This window comes from Lissotriton vulgaris, chromosome 3_1, assembly GCF_964263255.1.
Source record: "Lissotriton vulgaris chromosome 3_1, aLisVul1.2, whole genome shotgun sequence".
Taxonomy (NCBI): Eukaryota; Metazoa; Chordata; class Amphibia; order Caudata; family Salamandridae; genus Lissotriton; species Lissotriton vulgaris.
The window spans coordinates 2,050,898,318-2,050,916,518 of NC_141689.1; the positions used below are offsets into that span (position 1 = coordinate 2,050,898,318).

Below are 18,201 nucleotides of genomic sequence, written 5' to 3' on the forward strand. Positions count from 1 at the left end.
AATAATCCGATTCAAGGCCCCATTCACCCGATTTTTTAAACATATATAGCACTCCAACAAAGTTAGATTTTAAAACTTTATTAACATTTAACTATAATGAACGGAACAAAAACTGTAAAAACATTTAAACATTTTTCACCCAAAAAAGCAACAATGGTCAGAAGCTGTCTTTTGTGCGAATAGTCCCAAGGCAGCACAACGTGCAGAGTTCTGGACGGCACCCAGGTGATGTCACCTGGTGCCGCACTGGTTTTTGGGATCCTACAATGCTGCTCCGAAAATTGGCGTGGGGCGTCCCGGGTGGTGCGGGGGGAGGCCTCGTCAGTAGCGGTCTGTTGTGCGAATAGTCCCAAGGCAGCAGAACGCGCTGAGATGTTGATGGCACCCAGGTGATGTCCAGTAAACTGCCGCACTGGTTTTGGTATCCTACAATGCTGCTCCGAAAATTTGCGTGCGGCGGCCCGGGGGGGGGGGGGGGGGGCGTGGGGGAGGCGGCGTGAACGGGCCTCCCCAGGTGGCGGCCATCCAGCTGAGTTGCGCCCGCTCTTGCGGCTACAGCGTCTCGCTCACCATGTTGTTTAGTTGCTCCCACTCTTGCAGTGCAGCGATAGGCGCCTGCCACATGACTCTTAAAATGGCGGACGGCTCTTCGGTTTTGGGCCTGGTCCACTGAAATGGCCCTGGGACACCTTGGAACTCGGACGCTTGCCTGCTAGGGCTTGGGCTCCATTCTCGAAAAGCGTCCCCTCAGCCGTGAAGATTCTACAAAAGTCTTGGGGGCCCCCGACTCCCGCAGGCTTCCGGTGGGGAGCGGCTGCCATGATTGCTCGCGGAATGACCACGACGGAGCCACGAGATGGTGGTGCTCTCATGCTGACGCCAGCTTCAGTCTGAATGATCCAGAAACAAGGTGGGGCTTTCATCGTTTGGGAAAAAAAAATGTTCTAAACCAATGAAAAGTGTTATTTTTAGGTCATATGACCAAGGCTTCCATCTTTAGGAAACCAAAAGTAAAATGATCCAATGAAAAGTTTTATAAACAAGTCACATGACCTGTTATGCGGCATAGGGCTACAAAAAGCGTAGAAAATCCGTTGGCACGTGAGGCGGCGTCAGTAGCGGACCGATGTGCGAATAGGCCGAAGGCAGCACAACGCGCTGAGATCCGGATGGCACCGAGGTGGTGTCAAGCAAATTGCCGCACTGGTGTGGCCATCCTACAATGCTGCGCCGAAAGACGGCGTGTCCAGCTGAGTTCCGGTCACTCTTGCGGTACAGTGAGTCGAACGTGCCGAGATCCGGATGGCACCGAGGTGGTGTCCAGCAAATTGCCGCACTGGTGTGGCCATCCTACAATGCTGCGCCGAAAGACGGCGTGTTCAGCTGAGTTCCGGTCACTCTTCTGGCACAGTGACTGGAACGCGCCGAGATCCGGATGGCACCGAGGTGGTGTCCAGCAAGTTGCCGTACTGGTGTGGCCATCCTACAATGCTGCGCCGAAAGTCGGCGTGGGGTGCCCCGTTGGCTTATGAGGTGATGTCAGTAGTGGACCGATGTGTGAATAGGTCGGAACCAGCACAAGGCGCCAAGATCCGAATGGCAAGTCCTGGATGTTGAGTGCCTCAGTTGAGATTTCTGAGCAGTGTTTGTAAGACTGTCTGAAGCTTATGTGCACCTGCTGCAGCTTCACTATTGCCCTGGTGTGGCCAAAGGTCGCACATGACATAGGCGGCCGGCTCCCGAGGTCCGGCGGAACTTTTTTCCTTTTCCTTTCTGCTTCTTTTCCTACAATCCGTTTCATCTGAAGACACGACCAGGTCCCTGAATGTGTGCAGGGGGACGCTATTGATTGAATGAAAATGGCGGCTTGACACAAAGCTGACTAAAGCGTTGCTGTTGATGCTATACAGACAAAAATTGGTTTTCAGTTTGTACATTCTTCAGGATTTTTTTTTCTATCCAAGTCTGATTGACAGTTTGTAGAAAAATGGCTTCAGATTTTCCACATACTACTCTTCAACATTCTTCCTAAATGTAACAATGTGAAACTCACTAGGAGAACGGCTGTTTCTGTTTCCTTTCAAAATGCTGCCAACAATATTTTCTGAATGGAAGACACCATCTTGTAGCATAAAGGGCCGAAAGGGGTTCTGGTCTGGCCGATGGTTGGTGGAGACATTTTGACTATATCTTGGACCTGCCCGGCCTCGCACAAAATGGCGCCGGTATAAATGGGACTCGTAACTCCTTGCCCGCAAATGTATATCTAGAAAATGTTATTGTAAGTGGCCCTGTCGTATTTTAATTACAAAATGTACGTCCACCGATTCCGCAACTGTTAGACACCTTTGTTCTTGCAACCTAATGGCCCGCTCGTTACGTTCCTCTACAGTGTAAATGTCTCCTCATCATATACGATTTCAGTTTGCTCCGTGGCCGGCCCACGTGGTTATAGGCCCGTATTTGTATACTGATATTTTCACAATAAAGGTTTTTAAAACAAAACACGGTAGTAGTATTTACATTGGTAAAGTTTTTACTTTTAGTCACTGTTTTCGAATCAGTAAAAGGCAAGTGAAATAAAGCAGTCCAATTACATGACTGATAAAAGGTATAATATGTAGGAACGCAGTAAAGATAAATGGTCAAGGGCAGTTGTGTTTTTCATTTCTGCAACATAAAGTGATCGATAAGAATCTGATAATCAGGCGTATCGGCGACTAAGACAGCAGGCCGAGTCTCTTTTACTCAACGGCTCCGTCATGGAACGAAGAAACGCCCTTTTTCTCGAAAAAGGAATATATTTTACTTGCAGGACAGTTGTAAATTTTCCGGGAAAGTACATTAGCCTGGAATATTATAACATATATGTTTTAAAAAAAATAATGTTCGAAAACAATAAAAAGCGTAATTTTTAGGTCATATGACCAAGCTTTTCATCATTAAAACTAATGATTTACTGGGTATTATGTATTTTGCCAAATGTTTAAATCGTCTCAGAGTATTGCCCACACAAACTGTTTTAACCGTTTTTATCCTTTTTATCGTTTTTAATAATTGCATGTAAATTGGAAAGTATCAATTGTGAATGTATGTAGTATACTTTTATGATTTTAATTAATCGAATAAAGTATTTTTGACTCTGACTCTGACTCATCATTAAAATAACAAAAGCAAAATGAACCAATGAAAAGTTTTATTAACAAGTCACATGACCTGTTATGCTTACGTTACGCGCTGCGCGCCGCGCCTCGAATCACTTCCGGGTGCGCTAACGCGGCGTGTCATATAACGCATTACGCGACAACGTAGGTCAAGAATATAGTCAAAATGTCTCCACCAACCAGCGTTCGGAACACAACCCCTTTCAGCAGTCCAAAAAGTTCTGTTAAATGACAACAGAGGGGACAGGCAAGAAGAACCATCAGTCAAAGAGGGGAGGGCAAGTTCTTCTCTTCCGGGTCATGTTGGGGCGCTACCGGAACTGATCGAATTGGTAGTCTAAAGTGTTTCTGGATGTTTCAGACTAAAGCTGGCGTCAGCATGAGAGCACTACCATCTCGTAGCTCCGTCGTGGCCATTCCACGAGCAATCATGGCAGCCGCTCCCCACCAGAAGCCTGCTGGAGTCGGAGGCCCCCACGACTTTTGTAGAATCTTCACGGCTGAGGGGACGCTTTCGAGAATGGGACCCAAGCCCTATCAGGGAAGCGTCCGAGTTCAAAGGTGTCCCAGGGCCATTTTAGTGGACCAGGTCCAAAACCGAAGAGCCGGCCGCCATTTTGAGAGTCCTGTGGCAGCCGCCTATCGCTGCACCGCAAGAGCGGGAGCAACTCAACTACATGATGAGCGAGACGCTGTAGTCGCAAGAGCGGGCGGTAAACAGCAGAATGGCGGAAGAGGCACAGTGGAGCAAAAGCGGGCGGAATGGTAACTGAAACGGTAAAGGGGCGCCCCACTACAGCGTGTCTTCAGGTCAAACGGATTGTGGGACAAGGTCCAGAATAGAATAGTCATCAAAAGGCAAAAAGTTCCGCCGGACCCCGGGAGCCGGCCGCCTATGTCGGGGGCGATCTCCGGCTACACCGGTGCTATAAGACTTGGGGAGGGTGTCGGAGCCAAGCGTCTTCTCCGAGTCCATGGCCATCACACCGCCCCTCAGGGGCCTCCGTCAAGCTGTTTAGGAAGGTAACATATCACATTGTTTTCTAATGCAGTCAGGTCCACAAACGACACTCACTTACTTTGAGAATAGTGAAGCTGCAGTAGGTGGAAATAAGCTTCAGACAGTGTTACAAGCACTGCTCAGAACTCTTAACTATGGCACCCAACATCCAGAACTTATGCCATTTGAGAATGGCAGTGACAGTGAAGCAACTCAGGGACCAAAACCATTAACGTACTTTCAAGTATGAAAAACTTACTTGGGGAGGGGGCAGGAGCGAAGCGCCCCCTCCCTGTCCGCGCCACCACACCGTATGTTGAAAATCTGAAGCCATCGTTCTACAAAGTCAACCAACCTTGGATTGAAAAATCTAGAAAAATGTACAAACTGAAAACCAGTTTTGGTCTGCATAGCATCAGTAGCAACGCTTGCTATCAGAGTGCATGAGTTTCATGCTCGATCGATTGAGCTAGCCGGATCGGGCAATAAAAAGTATAAAATAGTTATGTAAATAGTTATTTAATAAAATGTTTTACCCTGTTTCTTTGCTGGTGTGTTGTCTATATTTTTAATATTTGCATAGGGTTTGTCGTTATTTTGGGCGGGGTGGGTGACTGAGTCGAGCTGTCTTGCAGCCCTCATGGTGTGGAGCTCAGTTCATCTCACTATTTTCGTATTTCTCATGAAGGGTTGTTCCTAATATTTCTATTTTAGCGAGGTCAAAAAGAGATCCAATTAGTGGCCTACTGATTTTGCTCGATTACTTTTATTTTTTTACACGATTTTTCACTATCTGCAAAGACTAAACAGAGTATTGCGACTTTGTGCTTGTTTGTAAATAGAGAAGGATCCAAAGAGAACCAATTCTAAAACAGTAAATGCTTGGATAACAATCAATCAAATGGAGAGACAAGCAGGCACGACGGATTACAACGGGGGCAAAGGCCTGCGTTAACTACCGTTCACTATCTGCAAAGAGAGAGTACTACTAAGAGAAAAGAGGGGAGGGGGGGGCAGCGTTCAAAGCACATCAGCGTGCATAAATACGAAAATGTTTTTATCTATCACGTACTTGACATTTTAAAGCTTTTCATATTTGCTATTAAAAAACCAATGAAATTCACAGAAAAAACCATAGGTTATAGTGGATATATAGTTAGGAATTTGCATTTACAAAACCTTGAAAATTCAATGAAAAAACCATTGGTTTTAGGCCATATATAGTTAGGGATTTGCATTTACAAAACCTTTTTTTACTCACATAAAACCATTGAAATTCCATATATAGTTATAAGCGCTAACTATATATCGCGCACCCGCAATCCACTGCTGATGATGTCACATATTACATCATTCATGACATGGTTAGTGACATCACTGATGACATCACTGAAAACATCTCATTTGACATGACTGATAACATCACTGATGATATCATTCATGTGATAATACCATGAACCTCTTCAGACTCTAATATAACCTTAGATACAATCAGTGTAAACAGACAGTCACAGACTGTCACTCATCCATGGAGTTACTCACACACCTAGTCAGTTATGCCAAAAATCAATCACACCTCCATTTTCTCAACTATACAGTTATACACACCTTACTTATTCAAACATATACTAACACATATTTACTTTACTCTCTTATACAATCCCTGATACAAGTTCACAATGATCCATACAGCCACTCACACATTCACTGGCTCTTATGCACAGTTATTTATATATGTCAACTCTCACATGTACTGTGTTTTACATATGTACTTACTTTGACATGTAGCACTGAGATATCCATTCATTCACCAATACACTCATGCACACAGTCAACCGCCCATACAGCTGTTTCCACATGCACTTTTGAACCCATACATCTAGTGAATCAACTGCTCACACATCTATGCACAGAGTCATACACCTCCCAGCCACCCACACACACACTCAGTCTCCCATACAAATACTTGGGCAACCAATCAATAACCCATATAGTTACTCATATAGCTACTGATCAACACATGCAGCAGTTTACAGAACAACAGACATAATGATGCACAAATTAAGACAGTTTAGTCACTAACCCATGCACTGAGTGAGACCCATTTAATCACTCACTCATACAGTCAGACATGCACCTACTAAATCCTTCATCTAGACACTTATACATCCACTCATTCTTCAATATGTAAGACATATTTTTACTTTACAGAAACATACAGTCACTGGATGTTGTCATCAGTGATGTCATCAGTGATGTCATTTGAGATGTCATCAGTGATGTCATCAGTGATGTCACTAACCATGTCATGAATGATGTAATATGTGACATCATCAGCAGTGGATTGCGGGTGCGCGATATATAGTTAGCGCTTATAACTATATATGGAATTTCAATGGTTTTATGCGAGTAAAAAAAGGTTTTGTAAATGCAAATCCCTAACTATATATGGCCTAAAACCAATGGTTTTTTCATTGAATTTTCAAGGTTTTGTAAATGCAAATTCCTAACTATATATCCACTATAACCTATGGTTTTTTCTGTGAATATATATATATATATATGTTATTTTATGCATATTTATATGTTTTTATATATATATTTAGATATATGCATATTATTGGCTATTGCTCCGGGGTCCCGCACGATGGCAGGACTATTCAGTGCTTATGACTTTGATGAGTATACCCCTGGAAGAGAACTAGGATTACAGGTAAGTAACTAATCCTTATGTTACTGCTGCTGAACCTTTGTGAGACTAGCCTCAGCTAAGGCATGCCGGGGCTAGTCGATAAGCCAGGTCTTCAGCATCTTGAAGTACTCAAAAAGTGAGGATGAGGCTCTGATGTGTGATGGCACGTTGTTCCGTCCTTTATGAGCGATGTAGGAGAAGCCCCAATCACTGGTACTGTTTCTGTGTATAAGTGGGATGTATGCAAAATAAATTTGGAAGAGCTGATGTGTCTGGATGGTTTGTGAAAGAAGAAACAGCTATTTAGGTAGTTTGGACCAGTCTTGTGCCTTAAAGGTGTGAGTGAGGAGTGTTAACTGTCCACTATTGTGCATGGGGAGCCAGTGTAGCTCCATGAGAAGGGTGTGTTGTGTGTTCAGTGTGGGAGGCTGAGTGTGAATGTGGCTGCCGAGATGTGAATGGTTTGCAGGTGTCTGGTAAGTGGTTTTCTGCTTCTGTTTTAGAGGGTATTTCTGTAATTGAGCTTCTTGGTGATGTGTGCATGTGTAACTTGTGATGGTGGGGAGCCATTTGAAGATTTTCTCTGCATCTTCAGGGTGTGGAAGCAGGAGGCTGTGACACAGTTTACTTGGGTGGTTATGTTGAGTTTGTTGTTGATTATGGTATTAAGGTTCCTGGTGTGGTTGATGTTAGTAGGTTTGGTTTCTAGTTCAAAGCAAACACAAGGAGATGAAGGACGAAGTGCTGAAACTTTGCAAACACTCTCCCCCAGTCACAGATCTGGGTTGAATCCTTCATTGTTCTTTAGTTCACTTCGCCACCCCAGTTTAGACACAGCTATATGCAAACCTGTGCCTCATGGGAACAATCCAGCCCGAACTGCCAAGCCATGTCTTCCCTGGACCCATAAACAAGCATCCTGGGACTGGTTTCGGGGGTAACACCCTTCATCAGCTAGGCTAGCTTGAATCCAGTGGCAAAGTGAGCAAAGGACCCATGTCTGGGCACACCCTGCCAACTTAGGGTGAAAAAAGCAATCACAAGGAGTTAAAGGACGGAGTGCTAAACTTTTTAATCTCCTTTTGTTTGCTTGATTCCTAGTTCAGCCTGCCACCAGGTGGAGTTTCATGGTGAGGGGTTCTTCCTGAAGATGACAACTCATTAGCATTGCCTGTGTTAAGTTTGAGACAGTTGATCGTCATCCAGTCGGAAACTTCGAGCATGCAGGGGTTGAACTTGTCCCATGCGTCCGTGGTATTGTTTGATAAGGGTAGTAGGAGCTGTGAGTCGTCGGCATAGGGGAGGACATCAATGTTGTGGGTGCAGATGATGCTTACTAGAGAGAACATGTATATGTTTCAAAAGGTCAGGGTAAGTGATGAATTCTACGGTACTCCACAGTCAGTATGGAGCAGAACGAGTAGAGCGCATTTTGTGCTGTGGATTCCAGTCTGCCCGTTAAAACACTTAATGCCACTTATGTCCTGAGCACCTTGAAAGTTGTACCTTTCTTTACACGGTGCCATGTAAAGGGGTTTTAGAGTTCCTTTCATGGATTATCATCTACCAAATAATTAAAAAAAAATATATATATATATTTCTTTATTTGCATTTTATATTATACTTGAGTGCATTATATTTTGTACATATTACATTTCAACATTGGGCATGCATCTCTTATGTCTTTACAGCATCATGTATCACGTGTACGTATTTGCTGTTATTAGTAGGATATTGAGGATGCAACTCTTAACATAAAGTTCCAAACAACAAGTCGACATATCAAAACAGACTTTTGCAACTCTGGCAAACCCTACCGTACCACTCCCTCCCCTCCTGTAAAAGGCCCCTCAGCTTGGATCGTCGTGCCTTAGTTCAGATTTGCCTGTACCTCGGGCCCCTCCCTGACTACTCATCTGTGTCATTGGTGTTGTCCATGCGGTTATTACTATCCAGGAAGTGCATCGTTCATGGCTCATTCTCACCTTCACTGATGCCCCCTTCTTGCAGTATGTCCCCCTCTGGCTCTTGCCCCATGGACTGTCTGCCTAGGCCCAAACCAGAAGTAATAGCTCCCAGCTATATGGTGAGGGAGGATGGTTTTTTTTCTACCTCTGGGTAACCAGTCTTTTTGCGACAATGAGGCCTAGATCTATAAATCTGGAAGTAGCTTTATCCTTTTTGGATCTGGGAAATACCCCTAATATGCATTCTTCCCATGTGTGTAGTTGTGGGCGGTCAGCGGATTCCGACCAGCTGTCACCTCCTGCTAGTATTGGTGCAATGAAGGGCAGAACCACAGCATATGAAAGAGGTCCACTATCCTCTACCAAATGATGGTGATCTTTTTGCTATTTTGTTTCTCAGTGCTTGCTTGATGGTCTGTTTTTTCTTTTATATTTGTCTTGACCATTAATATTGCTAAACATATATTATAGCAAAATTGATTTTGGGGATGAGGATTGCATGTATGTATAAAAAGGGAAATAGGAATATCTACTATAAACCTCATTGGTTGTGTATATTTTTTTGTATGCATGATAAGTCCACCTGTAATTGGTCCGAGTAATATTGATTATATCCAATTACTTCACCATCCATGCATCTGGGAACAGAAACCAGCCCTGGAAAACTGCTCAGCTGGACCCCCCATGGGGTGAGGGGGAGTGCGGACGAGCAGTTTCGGAGGATTTTGTTACAGGGGGTGATATTGCCGACCCCCGGTAACAAACGGCCCCCCAGGGGCCCAAAACCAGCCCGCACGCTAGCGGTCTACCAGGAAAATGCCCGGTGCCCGCTATGGCCAGTCCAGCCCTTCTGGTCTCCACAGTTCCAGATCAGTTGCACAGTATAAAAGCCTACTTCTGCATTTTGTTTGTTGTGCAGTTTCTTGTAGCCCAAGCAGCGGTTTCCTTTTAGTTTGTTGAATTGCAGCTGTTGAACTTTATTTTTATTTGTTTTCATTTAGGTTAATCTTTTGGCCTGTGTATTGAAATAAATAGGGTACATTATGTTGAACTATTAGCTCCTTGCTTTATTCATTTGTGATGTTCAGTATTTAAAGACTGACAGCATATGCTTCTTTAAATACAGCTATGAAGATGCAAAGAACCAGCTTATGAAAACAAAGCTGTTGGCTCCTGCTTACTTTATTTTGGGAGGAAACCAATCTGGTGAAGCCTGTGTTATTACACGTGCCCGAGTGCCCTGCCTAGATGTTTTGGAGTAAGTGATATTTTATCTATCTTGATATATGTATGTGTCCGTGTGTGTCTATGGAGGTAGGTGTGTATGATGTACTTGTGTAAAGTGCTTTCCATTGTTGAGTGTAGGAAAAGCCCATGACTCACAAAAGCCTGCTGTACCTTCTCTCCCTCTAGATTGGTGGTAATTAGCATGTAAGACTCTGTATACATGTTTTATGCCATGCAATTTTTTTGAGCAGTCCCAAAGCACAATCTCAGTGCTTACGCCCATGCTTTCAGGAGTGAATATTTAGGGTATCATTATCCAGAATCATGTCATGTCAACTATAATAGTGGAATGGATCTGACACTTGCACTGTTGTAATAAATGCCAGAGTCTACGTTTATTACTACACTTGTTCTATATATAATATTTTTTTGGGGCCGCATTTATTTCAACTAACTTGGCATAAACATTTATGAATGTATATTACATGTTTGGGTTCTTGTTTTTTTTGTGCGTGAAATGCAGTTGTATAAAACCCCATATTTCACAGAGATACAGACATGTGGAAAACCCAAGGATTCCTGTGAAGTACTGGCTCTGTATTATAATGGCATCCCTAACCTCCTCTGCACAGCTTTATCATTGTTTATTGTTTAATCAACATTCTATATATGAAAGGTAAACACAACCTGAACATTCAAATTACATTCCCTGCCTAATTTTAGCTGTAATTTGCACCTTGTTGTTTGAAACAGCTTCAACAATCTATTCCTCATAGAGACAGATTGTATTTTTATAAAGTAAGGGTTTTTCCTAAAACCTTATCTACGGCCCCATTTTCAATGTCACACCACCAACTGCCATTCCGTCATTATACAAAAAGACCCTACTGATGCAGAGGACGCTGTTAACAGCCCTACTACTGTACAGGGTCTTAGCAATGATATTGTCAACAGTTGCGTCCTTGACAGCAGATCCCATCTTTTCTGCAAGCATTGACAACCCCAGTATCCTATGTACAGTTGCTGCTCAAGGTGTTGAGACACCAAATGGTCCACATCCTGAAATTGGAAGAGATAGCATACTTCAGTAACCTGAAGCAAATTTCTGACACTGCTTACAGCCCTACTCACCTGGACGTCCAGAACCTCACCACTTTTTATTGATACCTCTCCTTCCACCTCGGCCCCCACCATCTCAAGAGCAACCTAGGCAACGCACACTGTGTCCCCTTCTGCTGAGGAGATGAGGTACGATGACTACTGACAGTTACTGATTTGGAGGTGGAAGAAGAAGAGTAAAGTTCAGAACAACAAAGAAGAGGATCCTAAATGGAGGTATTTTGTATTATCCAAGGAGGTAATAAAATAGCACCACAACCGGATTCTTCACACGGCGACATCCTCCAGTTTCTCGTCTTAACGAAAAGGACAGCTAATACATTTGACCGCTCCCGGCCATAGTAGATCAGCAATGCTTATGATTTGTTTGATTTTAAGAAACAGCCAAGAAAGGATGTAAGGCCATCCTGATCTTGGACTACATGTCGATAGAAGGACTAAAACTGTTGTTAATGTCAACCACAGTTGAGGCACTTATATACAACACATGGAGTACAAATACAGAGGACCTGACTGTCCCAGCATGCTTGACAGGCCATCCCAAGCCAGACTCCATCATAGAAGCATCAGCCCATATTTCTGCACCTCTTGATAGATATGTAAGATTAATCGACAATCTGGGCAATAGGGTTGATTCAGTAACAGCAACCTAAATACAGGCAATTAATGCCCTGGCTATCCTCGGATGGTCTGAAAGTCAAATCTGACATACCATCTTGCCACTGCTCAACATGATCCTGGAGGGTAAGCATAAGGAGGCTTCAGCCTTGGCCAAGGAAGAGCCATCACATCAACAATCACCATCAACGCTGCCATGGATTAATCAATTCCAGGGTCTTTTTATCTTAACCCCCCCACCCCCCTCCCCCCTTTGCTCTGTCCAGAGTGTGGCTACACCTGGGCGTATTGTAAGCAGACCCGATGATGAAGCATGTCACACACTTCGGTGTGTGAGTGAGGGCAGCATTTTCAAAACAAAGGATTTTTTGTTTTGTGGGATATATAGGGGTTTTCTTTGTTTTTCTCTCCACCCCTATGTGTGTACAGGTAAAAAGAGGGTAACATCTCAGATCATGCTTCCAAGATAACAAATTTGCCTCACTTCTCCATGCTGGCGTCCTCATTAACCCCCATAAAGGCCATAGGGAGGAAAATACCTTCCATCGCTCCAAATTAGTCCAAGATCACCATTGGGCACATTAGTTTGCGGAATCTAGGCCCAATCTGGAATTCCTTTAAAAACCACCCCATTCAACTATGACTTCTAAATATCTGAAGCTACTGACTTAACACAAATAGAGCAAACTTGGTCTTTGCTCGGGTGGGCCATTGCAAAACGTAATATTGCCCAGAAATGGGGGGCCGGAACGGTTCTGACTCTACGCGACTGGGCAGTTGACATGGACAGGGCAATGATTGCCGAAAAACATAGGGGCTGCCCTAAGAAATGCGACTACAAATGGAAGAGGTGGAATAGATACAGGGGTACTATTTGCTTGTCGCCGAAAGTAGAACTGGAAGGTGAACGGAATAGCTACTGGATATCTCTGTTGTGGATGATGTGCCCCCACCCAGTACTGAATAATGCGGTCTCTTGCACGCCAAGTGTCGAATGGTATGCATCTTTGTTTTGCAATTTGTCCTACAATGCATGAATTATTTGATGGATATGCCGGAAAGTATTACTATGACGGAATGGAAGGGTCTCTACTGCGTCTCCCAGGTTACAAATGTATCAAAGTGTACATTTATGCTGGGGACTTATATACTGTCTTATTGCTGCTTCATGTTTTTCTTTTTCTTTTACCAATAAAAAATGTTTTAAAAAACACCCCATTACTCACCCAGAAAGGAACACTAACTGCATTTACGGGAAATCCAGCAGGAAATTCTTCTTCTGCTAACGAACCAATAAAATGAGATTCTAATAAAGATTCTTCCTATGAATGATCCAAAGCTGTATGACCGTGAACATTGCATCACTGGGGTGTGAGTTATGGTTTCATAAATAAATACCTAGTTTCAGTGGGTTTAGTTTTTGTGTAGAAACCATAACTTTACTTGTAACTTTGTTCAGGGGATTTCTATGGTATGGTAATTTCTTACCAGCAAAAAACAAAAAAAACATAACATGCAATTTATTTTCATTTGGGGCATTCAATATACTACAGCTTCTATGTTTTTGTGTTTTACTAATCCCAGTAGTCTGTGTGGACTACCCAGAGTCCTGTGCACCAAGGGTTAGCCTGTGCCAAACACACTGTGGCCAACTGCAATTGTGGCCAAGCCCCCTATGCATTGCCACACACAGCAGATGACTGGGGGGAATACCCCCCACTCCTATGCAGCTAGCCTTTTCAGCACCCACTGTTTGGTCTTGTGCAGTGGGTTTGCAACACTGCAGCTAATCTCAGTTGTGCATGGACCCTAAGCCCAGCACGCTGTGAAGCCAGTCTCTGCTGTGCCGAACTTTCATCCGTGGATCAGCACCCTCTGTGGTGTTCCTAGAGCCTACTTATCTAGGGTGCCCATATGGCAAGATCCACCATTAACTGGTGCATTTTTTCATTACCGAGGCTGTCCATGAGACCACAGACACGGACCTTGATCCTAAGGCTTCACCAGTTCTCTCTAGGAACTGGACTTTATGGTCCGGTACTAATCCTACACAGAAGTAATATGCCATAAGAGCTAATGAGATGGTTCAGACAGTTTAAAAAACAGGATGGCTGACCCCAGCCTAATGGGGCCAGCCGCAACATAGATTGAATGATGTAGCAAACTTCCTGGTTCCCTTGGAACTAGGGTATATTGATCTGGGCACTGTAATATGGGTTTGGTGCAGGTTGGGGTGGTGCCGGGTCACTCATGAAGATTTAAAGCACCACTTTCTCCACAACCTTCATGGTTTCCATCTGTGGTGGGCTAAGCTGGGCTGATAAGTTCTCATGGTTCCTTGGCAATTTCGTGCAAAACCTTTGCTATGCCCTGTGGAGATTCCTTTAAATTTTTTAAAGGGAGAGCCAGTTGGCAGTCCCCTACAAGGAACACTGTAAAATCGTGCCCCTGGGCTATACTAATGCTACATCCACCACCAGGCATCTCATTGTCTTGAATGAGGAGGATCACTTTTGCTGGTAAACAACCTTTTTCCTAGAGTTCACTGGGTTCAATCATTAGCCATGTCAGCAGCTTATACATGCAGGGTCTGACCTTTGGCCTCTCCCTTAGCTCAACATCCCTTTCTCCTAAGCCCACAAGGCTGGATCTTTGGCTAACTCACAGAGATTGTAATCACATGGTCTGTCCTTCAGCCATAAACTATGCTCGGCACCCTTTCCACAGAGCCCATTGGGCTCAAACTTCAGCTAAGCCCAGTAGACTCTGAGCACAGCTTTGTCCAAGCCCATCACTCAGCACCAGTATTCCCAGTGTCTGCTGAGCATGGCTGTTGGCCATTACTAGTGATATTAGGGCACTGAGGCCTGGCGCTCAGTGCACCTGTTGCATAGCCTGCCGGATATGTCCACTGTCTTAGTTATTTTATCATTTCCACCCTTCTAATAGATGCTTCAAGACATAAGGTTGTAATTGCTAGTGAACAGATGTGTTAACGTACAATTGTTGATGACAGTTGAGGGAATGTGTGATGTCACTAGAGATGGTGACAGCATATGATGTATGTGTAAGCCCTGAGAAATACATTAGAGGGAGGGGAAGTTTGTGTACTTAGCTACATACTTGCCTGCATTTTATGACGGAAAAACAGGTAGGATTTTCAAATTCCAAAGCAACTCATTAGCATAATGATTACTTCACTAGATGGTTGCTAGTAACATACTTTAGAATTACTGGAAATCACATTACATGATGTCCAACATGGATCAGAGGAAAGAACCACGTGCCCTCTGACCCAGATGGTATCATCAGATGCCAACTTTCTCTTTTCACTGTCTCCTACTTCTATCCTCCTTCCTTCACCTCTTCTTCTCATCCCTCTCTCAATACTTTTCTCACTGTCTCGGTCATTTTCTCTTCTTCCATACCACCCTTCTTTTCCCTTTCTCTCTTCCGCATTTTCACACTCTTCTTTGCTCTCTCCACAGGCCCAGTCACCCCCCATTCACTCCTCTGTCACCCTCTTTATGTCTCCTCATTCCCTCTGTACTCCTTTTTCTTCACCCTGATCTCCATGCTACCTCCTCTCCTCTTCCATCTTTATAACAGGAGCACAGGCGTTTTGTACCCGGGTTCAGTGAGTCCTTTTAGCCCTTCTCCCTCTTTATGGTCAACCACTTGTGGAGCAGGAACTATGCTTAGCAGTAGGAGGTCCCTGTGCTGCTTTCTACCCCTTCCCTCTACTCTGAGCTCTTGTAGCAGATCTATTGAACTGTGGCCATGTAAGCTTGGTGCCAACAAAAGGAAACAAAAGAGAAATAATCAATCAAATCTGTGGCAATATATTTTTCAAACAAACACTAAATGTCATTATCATCTGTGGGAAAGCTTTTCACCAGCTTCTTGACCTCTGTTTAACACAAGGTAATGCCTTATCAATTTTGTGTTGGTGTCCGAACCAAGAAGCACCCATACTAAATTGTGGCCAGTGCATGGTGTTCCTGGTGAAGTGACAATTGATGTGTTGCCTTAAAGCTCTGCAGCCTAGAGACATTGGCTCTACCCATACAGGTGACCCATTGGCTCGAGAGACAGGGTGGTTCGTGAATGACAGATCCGATTGGCTAAAAGTCATATCTGTCAATGTCAGTCATAGCTGAGCCTCAGTAGAGTTTAGTGCAGATTATGTGCTGCTTTTCTCACTTTTTTTTTATAGCATGTTTGGTGCAGTGTGAGGAAAGAGCCCAGTGAAATCTTGGTGCAGAGTGGCGCCTTTGAAAACGCCCTGCATTCTGTGCCCCAGGAGAGCCCTCCTATGGCCTTATACAACAGGCTCTGGCCTGAGCCTATTGTTCCTACCCACAGAATCTGATGCACATTTGGCCACTCCCTGTACCCATTACCCCATCTTTAATTTGATTGGGCACAGGGTGAGGCCTTTGTTCGTGGCATCTGATCACTTTTCCCATCTCCAGTACCCGCAGCCATGGTGCCATCAGATTAAAAAGTGTAAAAAGGAAAAAACAGGACAGAAGGGCTTTTCCATCTATGCACGAACATTGGTCCTCTGGAGCACTCACTTTTTTTGTATTTTAGGAGGATGTTTACTACGCAAGAGGTTGAAGGTCATGGAAACCGATATGGGGACTCTTTACCAAGTTTGTGTATTGGTTAACCTTGATTTTCAATCTGTTCAACTCAATGGGCTGAAACAGCAACTTCTGATTTTAGAGCATCAGTCAGTATAGTGTCCCACAAAAAATGTCTAAGAGCAAAATATATTGATCGTCAAATTGAAGTTCTTGGTGCAGTGTCAAGAAACTGATTTGTTCCCAATGCTGGAATTGCAACACAACAACTATAGGGAGATGGGTGGTTTTCTCTCGGGCTAGAAGAAAGGAAGCCTACTATGAGCAAAGGATTTTCAAACCCTTCCCAAAAGCAAGTCACTGTCTTGTCCAGTTAGTAGACCTACTCCGGTATACTACACCATTTGACCAACCATATGTGACCCACACATGTTTATAATCTCCCTACATGTTCCACACTTGATGAAGAAAAATGTCCACAGTTAGGGAGACTGCCCGGATCTTTAACCAGGGAGAGCCAGTAGCCGGTCTTCCCACAGAGGTGCAGGTAAAAATGCCTGTTCCTCCGGACTACAAATCTGCAGACACCACATAGTGTGAGTTGGAAAACCATAGTCACCATCAGCGAGACTAGCAATACATACTTGGTATCCTAGTTATCAGAGCACTTCTTTGATGAAGAGCACCAAAGAAAAATGGAACTCCTCAAATGGACTCATGATTGTCTAATTCACTGGAGGAAAAAAATATAACTGGAAAAAGCAGACCAAACAGAACAGCATAGCTTTTCCTAGCCAATCAAATGACTTTCATCTCAAGACAAACACATCACTTCAAGTGTTTTCTCTACTTCACCTAGCAGTCCAAATTCAGAACAGTTTCACTTTTTGAATTCCACTTGACAGAAAGCAACCAGCATTTACAAATGCAGTAGGTTTTGCCCTTTCTTCCAAACCCTGGCATTGTCAAAGATGCATCTTTTCTAGATTTTGGAGAGAGGGTAAGCTGATAACATATGCAAGCGTACACATTGTATATGTTCACTTGCACAGGTTACTCTCTTCTCTTACTCTCTTCTCTGATCCAGCTAAAACTTTAATTAAACATTATTTACATTCCTACCTTGGTACCATCATGGAATGGCTGCCCACAATGTGTCATGGATTTCCACCATAATGCAGAGCCAGCATTATAGCAGTTATGAGTACTATGGATGCCCAGAATATGTTAAACACTACCATTGTACATGGATGCACTAAACATGGCAAAAGTTACCACAATACTCAGTACTGCTATTATGCCATGTATGCCCGCAGTATGTCAGTAATCACCACTCAGGTGCAAGTGCCAGCATTTTACTAGGATTGATCAACATGTATGGATGCCCATAATTTGCCAAGAGTTAACACCTCTGAACCCGGTCCAGCATTTTACTAGGTGTTGGAATTGTGCCATGGATGCCCACAAGTTTCCAAGAAATTCCACTATTATGTGTGTGCAGCATATTACAGAGGTTGGGTATTGGCCCTTGTTCATGGATGCCTACAATGTGCCATAACTAGCACGTTTTTGCCAGGCCCAGCATTTCACCAAATTTGGACAATGAGTATTATCCTATGGATGCTCACAAGTTTCAGGAATAAACACTATTGTATTTCATAAGGGTGGTGTTAGAAATTGGATTTCTGGTTGGCTAGGGCATGCGCCTAAGCCAGGCATGCGTCTAAGCCAGGCAGAAACCACCAATCTAGTCTGGGCAAGGGAGTTGCACGCTGAAGATAACCCCTGCTCACCCCCTTGGTAGCTTGGCAGAGCAGTCAGGCTT

The 18,201-nt window shown here is 43.8% G+C and overlaps 1 protein-coding gene across 1 annotated transcript in view; it reads left to right on the forward strand.

The window, feature by feature from the left end:
- Window positions 1-18,201, forward strand: part of ASAH1 (N-acylsphingosine amidohydrolase 1) — a 235,081-nt gene that overhangs the window by 132,779 nt on the left and 84,101 nt on the right. The window contains exon 11 of the mRNA XM_086962561.1: window positions 9,950-10,081. Within this exon, the coding sequence (XP_086818687.1) occupies window positions 9,950-10,081 (132 nt within the window). The remainder of the gene's footprint in view (window positions 1-9,949; window positions 10,082-18,201) is intronic.